The sequence below is a fragment of the Myotis brandtii genome, unplaced genomic scaffold (genome assembly GCF_000412655.1).
Source record: "Myotis brandtii unplaced genomic scaffold, ASM41265v1 scaffold115, whole genome shotgun sequence".
Lineage (NCBI taxonomy): Eukaryota > Metazoa > Chordata > Mammalia > Chiroptera > Vespertilionidae > Myotis > Myotis brandtii.
Genome location: NW_005353967.1, coordinates 20,680,826 through 20,695,234, shown reverse-complemented (window position 1 = coordinate 20,695,234; position 14,409 = coordinate 20,680,826). Strand labels below are relative to the sequence as shown.

Genomic DNA, 14,409 nt, shown 5'->3' with positions numbered 1-14,409 from the left:
TGGGAGATGCGGGAAGAGACTGGACAAAAATCGTGCACCTATGGATGAGGACAGTGGGTGGGGAGTGAGGGCGGAGGGTGGGGCGGGAACTGGGAGGAGGGGAGTTATGGGGGGGAAAAAAAGAGGAACAAATGTAATCTGAACAATAAAGATTTAATAAAAAAAAAACTATATTGCATATAAATTGGATAAAGCCAAAGGGGAAAATAATTACTATATTTAGATAATGGGTGATAAATGATAAATTTTGGTAAGGCTGTTAAAATTTTTAATTTTTGTAAAGCAGTTCCATTAGATGTCAATATGATAATTATATATACATACATACAAATATATGAATATATATACACATATATACTCCCAAAATATATCTCTTCTCTCTGTGATTTTACAGGTAAAATGAATTTGGTGATTATGGGTAGGAAGACCTGGTTCTCCATTCCCAAGAAGAATCGGCCTTTAAAGGACAGGATTAATTTAGTTCTCAGTAGAGAACTCAAGTAAGTACTACAACATAAATTCAGCACAAGAAAACCATGTCCCATTTCTTATGCTGAGGTCAGTATATGACAAAATAAAATACTATGAATGTAGCTATTGATGAAGCTGCTTAATACTACATAGGTGATTACAGAAAATGAATAAGCAGTTACAACTTATTCTGCTGCCTAAGTGGGTGATTTCATCACCTTAAAAAGTTGCATTAAATCTCACTATGATAACAGAATTGCAGGTTTCCTTGAACCATTACTCATTCAATTCAGAAGGGTCAAATATCAGTTATATAATGTAAATTAATAAATCTTTTCAGTTGCACAAAGAATCAAAATACATGTTTTTTGTACAGCCAGTTGTCCTCTGCTATGAATTTTTCTGCCCTCCAGGCTAATAGAGTTAGATTAAAACTACCTATGAAATCAACTCCAGTGCTTTTGCCTTCACCATAGCTTCCATGTCATTTAAAGTTGTGGCTTTAAAAAGAATGCTATACAGCCACATTTGGAAAACAGAATGGCACTTTTTCAAAAGGTTAAACATAGAGTTATATGACACAGCAATTCTACTCCTGGTATATACCCAGGAGAAATGAAAATATATGACCACACAAAAACTTGTACACAGATGTTCATAGCAGCATCATTCATAACATCTAAAAATTGGAAGCATCCCAAATATTCATCAAAGATAAACAAAATATGCTATATCCATACAATGGAATATTCATTGTCCTATATAATAAAAGGCTAATATGCAAATTGTCCCCTTGACCTGGAGTTTGACCAGGGGGCGGGGCCAGCCATCCCTCCATAGACAACTACTGTTCTGATTTTTTTCCACTATAAATATCTCAAGATATCGGAAGTATTTTCTTTTGATTCACTGTGGACTATACATACACAAATGTGGGTTAAATTATTGGTCATAGGCCATACTGCTGTTAACTGTTTATTGTTGAGAGGATTCCTATTTATATAACAATTTTAGTTTTATAATTATTGTTTCCCATACAGATTATTTAACTAGTATGAATGGCTTTTGTAGAAATTATATGTAATTCTTTCTCTTAACCTCAGGGAACCTCCAAAAGGAGCTCATTTTCTTGCCAAAAGTCTGGATGATGCCTTAAAACTTATTGAGGAACCAGAATTAACAAATAAAGTGGATATGGTTTGGATAGTAGGAGGCAGTTCCGTTTATAAGGTAAGTAAAGTTATCTATAAACACAAAGAATTTTTCCACTCTACTTTCTTTCAGCTTCCCTGCCATATGTACTTTTTAAGTCTTGATCAAAGAAGCACATTTTCCCTGCTGTAAGTTAGACACATTGTCAATTTGACTTCTTGATGATACTGTCGTGCAAACTAAATATAAAAGTAAGTTTTTAAGTCTTCGCTAGTTTATCTCCAATTCAACATAGTTAATGTTTCCAATTTAAAAAACATTCTAAATTCTTCCCTTAGCATCATACTGGACTGCACTGTTTTCTATTCCCTGGATGTGCACTGATACATTGAGTTAGCCCTGTTTCTTCGAGGATTAATGTCTCTTACTGAGAAAGTGATGGGGCTCTCAGTGGATGTACACTGACCAGTATATGAATTTGTTAAAAGCAGAAAACTTTGCCTCAAAAATTTTCATATAATGTGAGGGTATGCAAAAAGCATTATTTTATGTCATAGGTAGGTAAAAGAAAATATTCATTCTTCTTGGCAGCAAATGACTTACAGCTTTCAAAAATTTTGAGGAAAATAAAAGGAATTTTTCTACACTTTTAAAACACTCAATGCCCTAACCAGTTTGGCTCAATGGATAGAGCGTCGGCCTGTGGACTGAAGGGTCCCAGGTTCGATTCTGGTCAAGGGAATGTACCTTGGTTGCAGGCACATCCCCAGTTGGGGGTTTGCAGGAGGCAACTGATTGATGTTTCTCTCTCATTGATGTTTCTAACTCTCTATCCCTCTCCCTTCCTCTCTGGAAAAAAAAAATCGATAAAATATATTTTTGAAAAGTAAATAAAAATAAAACACTCAAGAAAGATTAATATTTATGGGAAGGAAAAAAATCAGCTCCTACCCTTTGGGGGCTTGTGGTAATATGTGCACTGAAATTATTTGAGAAAGAAGAGATATACCAGGATCTTAGATGGGATTGCAAAAACTGTTTCTTAGGTTCCTTTTCTACAACCTTTTAAACAATATAAATACTTAAAATTAAATTCATTTATATAATTTGATATATCTATGTGTAGTAAATAATAAGGAAGTAGAACCTCCAGGTTATAATTCTGCATTATCCACCTACCTCGCATCACACTAGCTTGTAGAACATTTAGGCTTCTCTTCTTATTGGCCAAAGTGGGTCAATTAGCCTGTGTTTATAAATAAAGTTTCATTGGGACACAGCCATAGCCATTGGTTTTAGTATTGTCTGAGGCTGCATTTGCCTAAACGTAAGAGAAACCACATGGCCCACAAAGCCTAAAATATTTACTATCTGACCCTTTACAGAAAAGGTTTGCCAAACATCATAAACTTTGATACAGACTTTCAAAAGCTGCAGTGGTTAGTCCGGCTCAATTTTCCTAAATTTTGGTACAGCAAGAATTGGTAGAATATCTACTTGTTTGGGTCAACTGTGCCCTTATTTGGAATTTTAAATATAACAAACACTTAAAATTATATTTATATATGTGTTTTTTTTCTTTTTCAAGCCAGAGTTATTGCTTTCTTGGAGCTGCAGCTAGGACTCGTGACTTTTTATCAACAGTATTATAGGCGTTAGTTAGAAAAGTCATTAACAATATGAGGCCAAATACAATCATTAGCAACAAGAGGCAGAATAAATTACCTGCTAGCATTGTAACTATCTCCTGGGGAAATGGAAACATTATTAAATTTTGTGTAAATGTACCAACTGTGCCTTTGATATTTTTATTAGGCAAAGTCTTGTGAAAGTGTACTATCTTATCTATTTACTAGAGGCCCAATGCACGAAGATTTGTGCAAGAATGGGCCTTCCTTCCCCTGGCTGCCGGCACCGCCCTCGCTCTGGCCCGGACCCACCTTTCTGCCTTCCCATGCTGCTCAAAGGCCCGGAGTGGCTGGGGTGGCGCCTGCATATGCAAATTAACCCACCATATTTGTTGATTTAATTTGCATACTCCTGGTGGGCGTCATGAAGGTATGGTCAATTTGCATCTTTCTCTTTTATTAGTGTAGATAGATATATGAAATTTTTCTATAGCCAGTAACTAGACAATTCAGGGTTCTTAATTCCTAAGCAACCACCAAAGAAAAAAGACAAAACTGAACGATTAAATGAAAAAAGAGTTCATATAAGCAAACTAGAGGCCAGAATATATTTTAACTCACTCTAATTAGATATAATGATTAGTGCCATTCTCAACATAAATAAGACTACTTCTTGGGGCTCTAAAGTAAAGAATGGGATATTTAAATAGCATTCTTTCATACCTGGTACAAATTTGACTATATAATTAAAACAAAAATCTTGAGTTCTGTTTCTTTTGACACAGATAATTAAGGAAATTGATGACTTTTGTTATATTTCAAAGGAAGCCATGAGCAAGCCCGGCCATCAACGACTCTTTGTGACAAGGATCATGCAGGAATTTGAAAGTGATACATTTTTCCCAGAAATTGATTTGGAGAAATATAAACTTCTCCCAGAGTAAGTAAAATGTTATATATTATTCTGAAGCACTCTTGGATTTACAGCTTAATCATTATAGGAAAGGTCCCAGCCAGCGTGGCTTAGTGGTTGACCTTTTACCTATGAGCAAGGCAGTCACGGTTCAATTCCTGGTCAGGGCACACGCCCAGATCGTGAGCTTGATCCCCAGTGTGAGGCATGCAAGAGGCAGCCAATCAGTGATTCTCTCTCATCATTGATGTTTCTATCTCTCTCTCCCTCTCCCTTCCTCTCTGAAATTAATAAAAAAAAAAATTTTTTTTTTTAAGAATTATAGGAAAGAGTATGTCTCTCAGATTGAATTTGGGGTAGTAATTATAGGCAAATACTATAGAAAATTTTTGGAATTCTGCTTTAACAGACTTGGGAATGTTCAAGTTTTAATGATTTTACTGAAATCTAGAGTAGTCCTTAGTCCATTCTATGAGAATTGTATTCAGCATCAAACACTGTCCTGAGCTTTGGGGAAAGAGTGTTTACCAAAACAGATGCTAGTCACTATTCTCCAGATTACATTTTTGTAGTAGAGAGTTAGAGTGGCAAATCCTATATAATAAAGAGCTAATATGCAAATGGTTGTCACGCCCTTGTGCCCTCACGCTGTGGCCAGGGCACCTGAAGCTGCGCCCTCAGCCCAGCGCCAGGCCAGGGGACTGAGGCTGCGCCCCCCACCCAGTGGGGCTTGATGGGGGGCCTGAGACTGCACCCCCCTGCCCTGCCAAGCTTGACAGGGGTGGGGCCGGCCGGGTCTGGGTCTCGCACAATTTCAAGGTGCACGCAGGTGGGCGGGGACTTGACTCTGGGTCCCATGGTGCACCCCAGACTCTGACAGGAGGGAGATTTTCATATACATTTTACTAATTTTCTTTCATCTCTGACACCTCTATTATAGAGAAAGGGCAAATAGCAATATTAAAATATTTCCTCCAATTAATTCCCTTTTAATGTGCACGAATTTCATGCACCAGGCTACTAGTAATAGATTAAACATCAGGAGTTGCTGTGTGGAGAACTGAAGTACTGTGATGTGATCAATACTGTGTAGTCTGAGAAGTCCTCTGAAGAGTGATGTCTACACCAGCGGTTCTCAACCTGTGGGTCGCGACCCCTTTGGCGGTCGAATGACCCTTTCACAGGGGTCGCCTAAGACCATCCTGCATATCAGATATTTACATTACAATTCATAACAGTAGCAACATTACAGTTATGAAGTAGCAACGAAAATAATTTTATGGTTGGGTCACAACATGAGGAACTGTATTTAAAGGGCCAGAAGGTTGAGAACCACTGGTCTACACTGTTATCTGGGAAATTGGGGTATGCTTTTCCCCACTGGGGGCTGGAGGTGGGGCCCCTACAATATCTCGAGGAAAAGAATTTTCCAAGACTCGCATGGGAAGATGAATGATTTTTATTTGCGTGGAATTACATCCCTGCGTTTCCAAAGCCCCATTCCAGTCATGGAAGAAGTGTAGCTGGGGTTTCAGTAGAGCTAGAAGAAAACCAGTGTCCAGAGTTTCTGTTCCATGTTGCATCAGGGTCCATTTCAACATCAGGCTAGTTGCAGTCCATTAGTCCACTGTGTGTGGGGGGTCGGCCATGTGGGCGAATGCCAGGGAGCAGGAGCAAGAGAGCCCTGCAAGCCAGAAGCCAAGAGTAACAGGCCAAGGGAAACCAGGGAAGCAAACTCATTTGTTTAGAGCAGCGGTTCTCAACCTGTGGGTCGCGACCCCTTTGGGGGTCGAACGACCCTTTCACAGGGGTCGCCTAAGACCATCGGAAAACACATATATAATTACATATTGTTTACAGTAGCAAAATTATAGTTATGAAGTAGTAACGAAAATAATTTTATGGTTGGGGGTCACCACAACATGAAGAACTGTATTAAAGGGTCGAGGCATTAGGAAGGTTGAGAACCACTGGTTTAGAGGATTAAATACCCCAATTTCTCGCCCTTGAGGTGGCCACACCCATTCTGGCCAATGACCTGTTCCCAGGCCAGACTGACAGGCACCTTCCCAAGGACACCCCAACTTTATTGGGCATGCATCTATTCTCCCTGTCCTGTCCCTTCCCCCAGCTATTTTCAAGGAATAGACCAGTGGCTCCCTGGGGAGTGTAAAGCTTTAGGTTCCTGGTGGAGCTGCCTAAATGACATGCCTATAATATTTGGCCTTCCCTTTGCTCTTTCCTGTAATTAATAACGAGGTTAGTTACAACAGTTTTATTACTAGGATCTAAATGACAAGCCAGCCATGCTTAGAGCAGGAAAGAGCATTCTAGGAACCAGAAATAGCCAGTGCAGAGACCCAATGATGGGAACAAGCTTGGCATGTTCCCTGAGCCTTGAAAGCCACTGAGGGCATTGTGAGCAAGGGGAAGACCCAAAGGGATCAGACCAAATGCAGGGTAGTAGGTTCTGAATTGAGTGATGTTGTTCTAGCTGTTTAAGGAGAATGGGCTAGAGGGAAGTGAAGCTGGGAAACCAGTTAGTTGCAGTAGTTCAGATGAAAGATGAAGGGACTTAGATAGCAGTGGTGGAGATGGAAAGAAGAGATTACATTTGCTTTACCGTGTAGTAGTGATTTTAGCATAAAATTGCCTGATTTTGAAAACTTGTAGCATTTTAGTTTAAAAGAACTTTTCAGCTTTAAGATTAATTATATCAACTCTTATATTAAGTCTGTGGTCTGGTATAGTGTAAGGAACGGGTCCAAGTTCATTCTTTTGTAAGTGGCTATCCAGTTGTCCTAGTACTGTTTGCTGAAAAGACTACTCTTTCCCCCATTAAATTGTTTTGACACCCTTATCAAAAATCAGTGGACCATTGCCCTGGCCAGTGTGGGTCCATTGGTTGAGCATTGTCCTGTGCACCAAAAAGGTCACCAGTGCGATTCCCAGTCAGGGCACATGCCTGGATTGTGGGCTTAATAAATAGTAGGGGCATGCGGGAGGCATCCAATAGATGTTGCACTCTCATACCTATGTTTCTTCCTCTCTCTTAAAAATCAATAAACTGTTGATTTAAAAAATTGTTTTAATTGATACATTATTTAATTATATATATATATTTCTTTTATAGGTACCCAGGTGTTCTTTCTGATGTCCAGGAGGAAAACGGCATTAAGTACAAATTTGAAGTATATGAAAAGAATGAGTAATGTGAAGGTGTTGTCTGATTCATTTCAAGTTGTTCCCCATCCCCTCCAAACAATTATGTATTTAACATTAGAGAAAGATATTTCTGTTAATTAGATCTGTAGATAATTATTTCTAAGCAATGTATTTTTATTAATTAGTTTTAATCTCAACCACAACATTTGTGAAACATCTGTTGCTATAACTGTCTGAATCCTCAAGAAATTCTGAGGATTAGGTCCCTAGCACCTGCCTAGGGTAATATATGCCAAGAAACCACAATGGGAGAATCCCCTGGTAGCATTAGTTACCTATAAAGAAAGGAGCTAGCCAAATTTGTCCAAATGTCAGAAATGGATTGTAAACAGAAGAATTAGAACTTAGATATTAAAAGAGAAGTAGATCAATCAAAACAGGGACCAGAATTACTCTATGCATATCACACTTCTGAAAAAAGTTCTGTTCACTCAGAGAATCACTAAGTTGAGAACTACAGTATATTCCATAGGGATAGTAAGAAGCAGGTAGGAGACTACTTTTTTTATGATTAAAAGAAAAGGCCTGAGACCTTTAAAAACTATGTTTGTAATCTTGGGTGAGATGCCATGGGATGTTACATAGGCTGCTCTTCACACACAAAAGGTAATCTAATAACAAGCATATGGCTAAAATTAAAAGGTAAAAGAAACCAAAATTAGTTAGAAAATAAACTTCACATAATTAAAAAATTAAAACATGTTTTATCCCTCATGTTAATATTTGGATTTTTAGGTATCCAAAGAAATAGCATTTTTTGCCTTATAAATTGGCTCAAATTTTTTTAGGGTAAAAGTTAACGATATCAATTAAAATTCAAAATAACCTGGGTTTGGACACAGAACCTCTAGAAATTAATCCTGAACAAAGAGATGGACCCAAGAGTATTTGTTGCACCATTTTTTAAAATTTGAAATTATGCTGTAACTGTTGACAGATAGTATCCGCAGTTGGGTGCATTATTTTTATGCATTAGGTATGTCTATTATGATTCAGTTTTTTGAACTATTATGTGCTTAGTTTCATGAAAAACTAATGAAGGTAATAAATTGAGCCCTTTACATTCAGCAGTAGAATTGGGATACAGAACATCAGGAGTAAAAAGGAATTTCCTAAAAATCTTCCATAGAGAGAAAAAAGAGATCACACAGAATAGAAATCAGTTCTGCATAAGACTTACAAACCACAAGAAAATAATGGAGCTCTCTGCAAGGAACATAATCAGAAAATTATTAGTATCCAGAATTTTTAGAATTCATATATTAATAAGAAAAAGAAGCAAGCCATTCAGAGAAGAGGAAACACAAATGTCATAAATACATGCACAGACATGCATTCCCACTAGTAATTGAGGAAATGCACATTAAAACTGCAAAAGGGAACCATCCCATGTGCACCAGAGGTGGCCTTCTCACCAGTACTTGACACTCAGCCTTTTAAAATGCTGACGAGATTTATTAAGAATGAAGATGCAGACACCCTTTGACCCAGCAATTTTATGCACAGATAAATACCAAGATAAGACCTTCTACATATAAAGAGATTTGTAGAAATATGTTGCAGCCTTGTTTGTAACAGTGAAAAACTAAAAACAACCTGAAAGGCCAGTGACAGGAAAATGCATACATTACTGTCTTAGATTGGGTTTCCCCCAAAAGCAGATCCCAAGACTAAAATTTAAATGCAAGCACAGGTTGGTATATGGAAAAGTGAAACTGGGAAGGTAAGCCAGTTCAAGGTCAGTGAGCAGATTCCCACTGGGTAACAAGCTGGGTACTGCTGGGATATCTGGGAAATGGAGGGGAAGAGAACTGGAGTATTTATCCCCTACTCATCATTGTTTGAGGGCTGTTCACAGGGTCACCCATTCCCTGCCCTCTGTATGGGCTGAACATACTTCAGCTGTTGGCTAGAGCCCCAGTGTTTGCATTAATAAGCTACTGACAAGCACAGGGCCAGTGAATGCTAAACACCTAAACCAGTTCCATATGTTTATGATTAACTATGTGTGTTAAGATCTTATTACTTTTTATGTAGTAAAAAGTATAAAGCCACACATAGTTTCTTAAATATTTTACAATGTAAAAAAATACAGAAGCAGAAAGACCAATTATAAGTTCAGGTAAGAGATAATGGCAACTTGGACCAGGGGGTTGAGTATAGTGAAGAAATTGTGATTCAGGATATATTTTTAAGTTGGAGGTAACGGGATTTTCTGATAGAGTTTGATTTTAATTTTGGACCCACCAAATTTGAGATGCTTGGAAGGAAAGAAGGCAGGAGAAGGGGAATAAAAGAAAAAACAGAATCGTACCTTAAATTCTGAGAACAAAGTTATTTTCAACTGATAAATCTATACTCAAGCAAATGATCAAGGACAACTGAGGTTAGGGAGAGAGAGAGCAGGGGACTTTTATTTTTTAAAATATATTTTATTGATTTTTTTTTTTACAGAGAGGAAGGGAGAGGGATAGCAGAGTTAGTAACATGGATGCGAGAGAAACATCGATCAGCTGCCTCTTGCACACCCCCTACTGGGGATGTGCCTGCAACCAAGGTACATGCCCCTGACCAGAATCAAATGTGGGACTCTTCAGTCCACAGGCCTATGCTCTATCCACTGAGCCAAACCGGTTAGGGTGAGCAGGGGACTTTTTAGTTGTCACTTAGACTTTTGGGACCATTTGATTTCATATAACCATTTTCATGTATTTCTTTAATAAATAAACTATTTCTTAAAAAGTTGTACTGGTTCATAAGTGCTGGCTTCCTGTTATCTTTGAACACCTTGCATAAAATTTCAAAGATTCTTATGGCAATTTATCTCCACAGTCAGCTTAAAGATGTAGAAAGGAAAACAAAATTTCCAAGAGTCACACAAATTTCCAAAGACCAGTTATTGGGAAACATCAGCCTTTCTGTCCTGGTAGATTCACATTTGATTAAATCACCAAGTAGTATAGCCTGGCCAAGTTAACAGAAAACTAATTAAAGTAGTCGAAAATGTGATTATGCTATAGGCCTCCTTGGAGTTATTTCCTTTTTATGTCAGAAAGCTTTTGGGAGAAAAAAAAAGACAACACTCTTAAGTACTAATGTCACATTTGTGATGTTTTCAGGATGCTTTTTCTTAAAGAGTTTGTGGTTTAAACAGAATGTCAACTACACTGGGGGTTTTTGATTTATGATTGGATTTTAGCTGTCACCTCCATAGTTCAGTAATTTTTCAACCTTAGATTTAAAATGAAAATTGAACTCTGTTCAGACTTTCCCTTACGCCCCTAAATATCCAGTTCTTGTCCAATAGGATATCTCACTCTTGCTTTTTATCAGTGCCACCAGGTATCTGCAGCTTCTAAAAGCTTTCCTTTGGGAAATCAAATCTGAAAATATTCAAAAGGCTGGCCTGCAGCTCTGCAAGCTTTTGACAAAAATGTGCATTGAACTTAGTTTGCTAAAATCTTTTTCTTTGCATAGCCTTTGGCTCTTGAGCAATTTCTGGGAAATGTTGATTATAAGATAAGCTCTTTTCAGTTGGTTTCAAAAGGTGACTCCAGATAGGTAATTGTCAAGTAGATGCTTCTTTTCAGAGAAATGAGGGGGTGAGCAAACCCTCTGAGCCACCATTGTCCCTACCCTGAGTTGTGATCCTGCCCATTCAGTGCTTGAAAAACAGCCCTGAGCACCCACCAGGTGCATTGGAGAGCCTGCTGCCCCCTCAGGCATGTGTGTGGGGTGCAATGGGGGAGTTTTGTATTTTAACTTTTCAACAAGGAAAACAGCCCTCAAATCTGTCCTTGAGTCACTGTTAAATGGAACGTGTAATTGTCTTGTTGGAGACCTGCAGAAAGAGCTGGTGGGAAAGAATGATTTGTACCTGAAATATATTCACTAGCATGTGAATCAAAAGGCCACACGTGGATAACAATCATGATCTTGGCATTCTTTGCACTCTGCAGCCTTGAGACTTGAAGGGCAGAAGCCCACATGCCCAGGTTACCAACCTGTCCCCCTTTGCAAGCCCCGCCCATCTGGCAAGCTGGGGCTGCAGGTGGAGATGGTGGAAGTGGGCACCAAACTCCCCAGGATTGGGGTCAAAAGAGAGCAGAGAAGGCAGGCGCCTTATGTAAATAAGAACTAGTAAAGGCCTATTTTCTGTTTCTTGGAATCCTCCTACTGGGCTAGCTTAAATTGAGAGGGGATTTGGTTTGCCTCATTGGCTGTTTCCTCCCACTCACATCACAATTACAGCCTTGTTCATTGTCATTAAAATACATTTAATATGCAACATTTTTGCATGGCCCTCTACCAAAATCTATGCAAAGATACTGTCCCTAGCACTGAAATAGTGGAAAGAATACTAGACACAGGGACAGAAGGCCTGGCTTTCAATCCTGGGTCCACTTGGGATGTTCTTTAACACGTTCAGCGCCCAGTCAGTCACCGGTGACTGACACTATACTTTCCGTCCAGAAGACAAAACAGGCTGGGCACTTAACGTGTTAAAAACTTTCATTGCCAGGAGCAAGCCCTCACTAGAATCAGCTCACAGTGACTGGGTGGGACAGGGTGCTGAGGTAAAGATACATGCACACACTGAAATGGGAATATGGGGCTCTGCTGACTGTCAGCTGTGCTTTCTTTCCTGCTGTGTCTGATTCCCTGGGTCCCTCTTCTAACTCCATCCTACCTCCCACAAAGACTCTTGTTTGGGATCCCAACTACTAACTTCTTTTCTCTGGTTCATAATTCAAATTCTCAGCCTATAATATAACTGCCCCAGCTCATTTTGTAAAGTTAGACCTTATGATAGCACAATAAGGATTGGCTGCTTATGGGACAAAGTCAATCAACTCCCTGGTCCAGAGAAGCCCTGAGCAGCCTACTACCTTCGCATAAAGTGTGGCAGGCCAGAAATTCTGAGGCCTGGCTTGCCCAAAACACTTGAGCAGGTTATTAACCTCTCCCAGACCCCATTTCCTCAACTGTATTATGGTAGTGGCACTTGCCCCAGCCCACAGACTTATCACTCGTGCACTTAAAAAGATAAGTGTCTATTTGTTGAAAGTATTACGTATGTCCCCTTTTTCCCCCGTTGACCTCTTCCAGCTCTCCCCCACCCCAAGCCTTTAGCACTCTATTGTCTGTGTCCATGGGTTATGCATATATGCATACAAGGTCTTTGGTAAATTACCTCCCACCCACCCTCCCCCACCTTCCCTCTGAGATTCTGCACACTGTTCCATGCTTCTATGTCTCTGGATCCACTCTGTTCATCAGTTTATTTTGTTACTTAGATTCCACATATGAGTGCGATCATGTGATACTTGTCTTTCTCTGACTTATTTCACTTAGATGATATTCTCTAGGTCCCTCCACGCTGTCTCAAAGGGTAAGAGATTATTCTTTTTCACTGTACCATGGCTTTTTTATCCACTCATCTACTGATGGGCACTTGGGCTGTTTCCAGATCTTAGCTACTGTAAATTGTGCTGCTATGAACATAGGGGTGCATACACTCTTCCTGATGGTATTTTGGGCTTCTTAGGATATAAACCTAGAAGTGGGATCACTGGGTCAAATATTTAATTTTTTGAGGAAACTCTATACTCTTTTCCATACCATGCACTATTGAGAGCTTTCCAGGCACTGTGCTCAGCCATGGGAATACAGGGTGAACAAAACTGATACATATCAGCCCTCATGAAGTTGACCATCCAGGATCAAGTGAGATCACAGCTGTGGAAACACAGCTCCCAACTCCTTCATTCATTCTTTGTTCAAAGATTTCTTGAACATCTACTGTAAGTCACATCAGCACTAGGGATCCAAAAATAAATAAGACATGGTTTCTGATCTCAAGATTCTCATGGCCTATTTTAGAAACTAACATGTAAGCAAATAGTGATGGTACAAAAGCACAAGTTAGAAGGTGGAATATGAGATATGGAAAAGGGAACCTTAGTTTGGCTAAGCAAGTCAAAGAAGGCTTCCTAGAGGAGGCAACATCTGAGCTGAGATTTAAAGGATGAGGAGGAGTTTGTCAGGTATTCAAGCAGAAGAAGGGGATAGGGGAGGAAGAGCTATGGACATTCTAAGTCAGTGGTTCTCAACCTTCCTAATGCCGCAACCCTTTAATACAGTTCCTCATGTTGTGGTGACCCCCAACCATAAAATTATTTTTGTTGCTACTTCATAACTGTAATTTTGCTACTGTTAGGAATCATAATGTAAATATCTGATATGCAGGATGTATTTTCATTGTTACAAATTGAACATAATTAAAGCATAGTGATTAATCACAAAAACAATATGTAATTATATATGTTTTCCAATGGTCTTAGGCGACCCCTGTGAAAGGGTCGTTCGACCCCCAAAGGGGTCGCGACCCACAGGTTGAGAACCACTGTTCTAAGCAAAGAAAATAGTATGCAAAGCATAGAAGTTGTAGAAATTATGGGGCATTTCAAGATATGCAAACACTCTGGGATTGCTGGAACATAAAATTTAAACAAATGGCAAAAATATTTATGAAGCTACAAAAATAATGGAGGCCAAATTATCACATAGAACCTTGAATGGCCCTGCTAAGTTTTTCCATTTTTTCTTATGATCCTGGGGAGGGGAGTCATGAGAGAATTTAAATACTGGATTAGTCTTAGAAAATGATCTGAATGAACCATCTCAGATTTATTTTTCACAACCAGCATCCTGGGGGACAGAGCTAGGCTAGATTGGAGAGGGCAAGACCAGAGGCAGAGAGGCAGTAAAGAGACAGCTGCAACTGAAGAGGCAACAGTGGGTGGAGAGGAGGTGAGCATCTCCAGAGAGCTTTAGAAGGTGGAATTGACAGAACTTGCTGATTGTTTTGGAAATAGGGAAGAAAAAAGATGAAATGATGCCTATGCTTCTAGCCTGGGAGAGTAGGGAGGAGAGGATACTGGGCAATAACGTGCTCTGATATTTGTTCAAACATTATTCTGGGTGTTTCAGTAGGGTGTTTTGAGGTGATATTAACAT

The 14,409-nt window shown here is 39.2% G+C and overlaps 1 protein-coding gene across 1 annotated transcript in view; it reads left to right on the top strand.

Moving 5' to 3' along the window:
* Window positions 1-9,747, top strand: part of DHFR (dihydrofolate reductase) — a 12,862-nt gene extending 3,115 nt beyond the window's left edge. The window contains exons 3-6 of the mRNA XM_005858092.2: window positions 395-500; window positions 1,575-1,701; window positions 4,076-4,191; window positions 7,298-9,747. Coding sequence (XP_005858154.1) covers window positions 395-500; window positions 1,575-1,701; window positions 4,076-4,191; window positions 7,298-7,376 — 428 coding nt within the window. The 3' untranslated portion in view covers window positions 7,377-9,747. The remainder of the gene's footprint in view (window positions 1-394; window positions 501-1,574; window positions 1,702-4,075; window positions 4,192-7,297) is intronic.
* The last annotated feature ends 4,662 nt before the right edge of the window (window positions 9,748-14,409 follow it).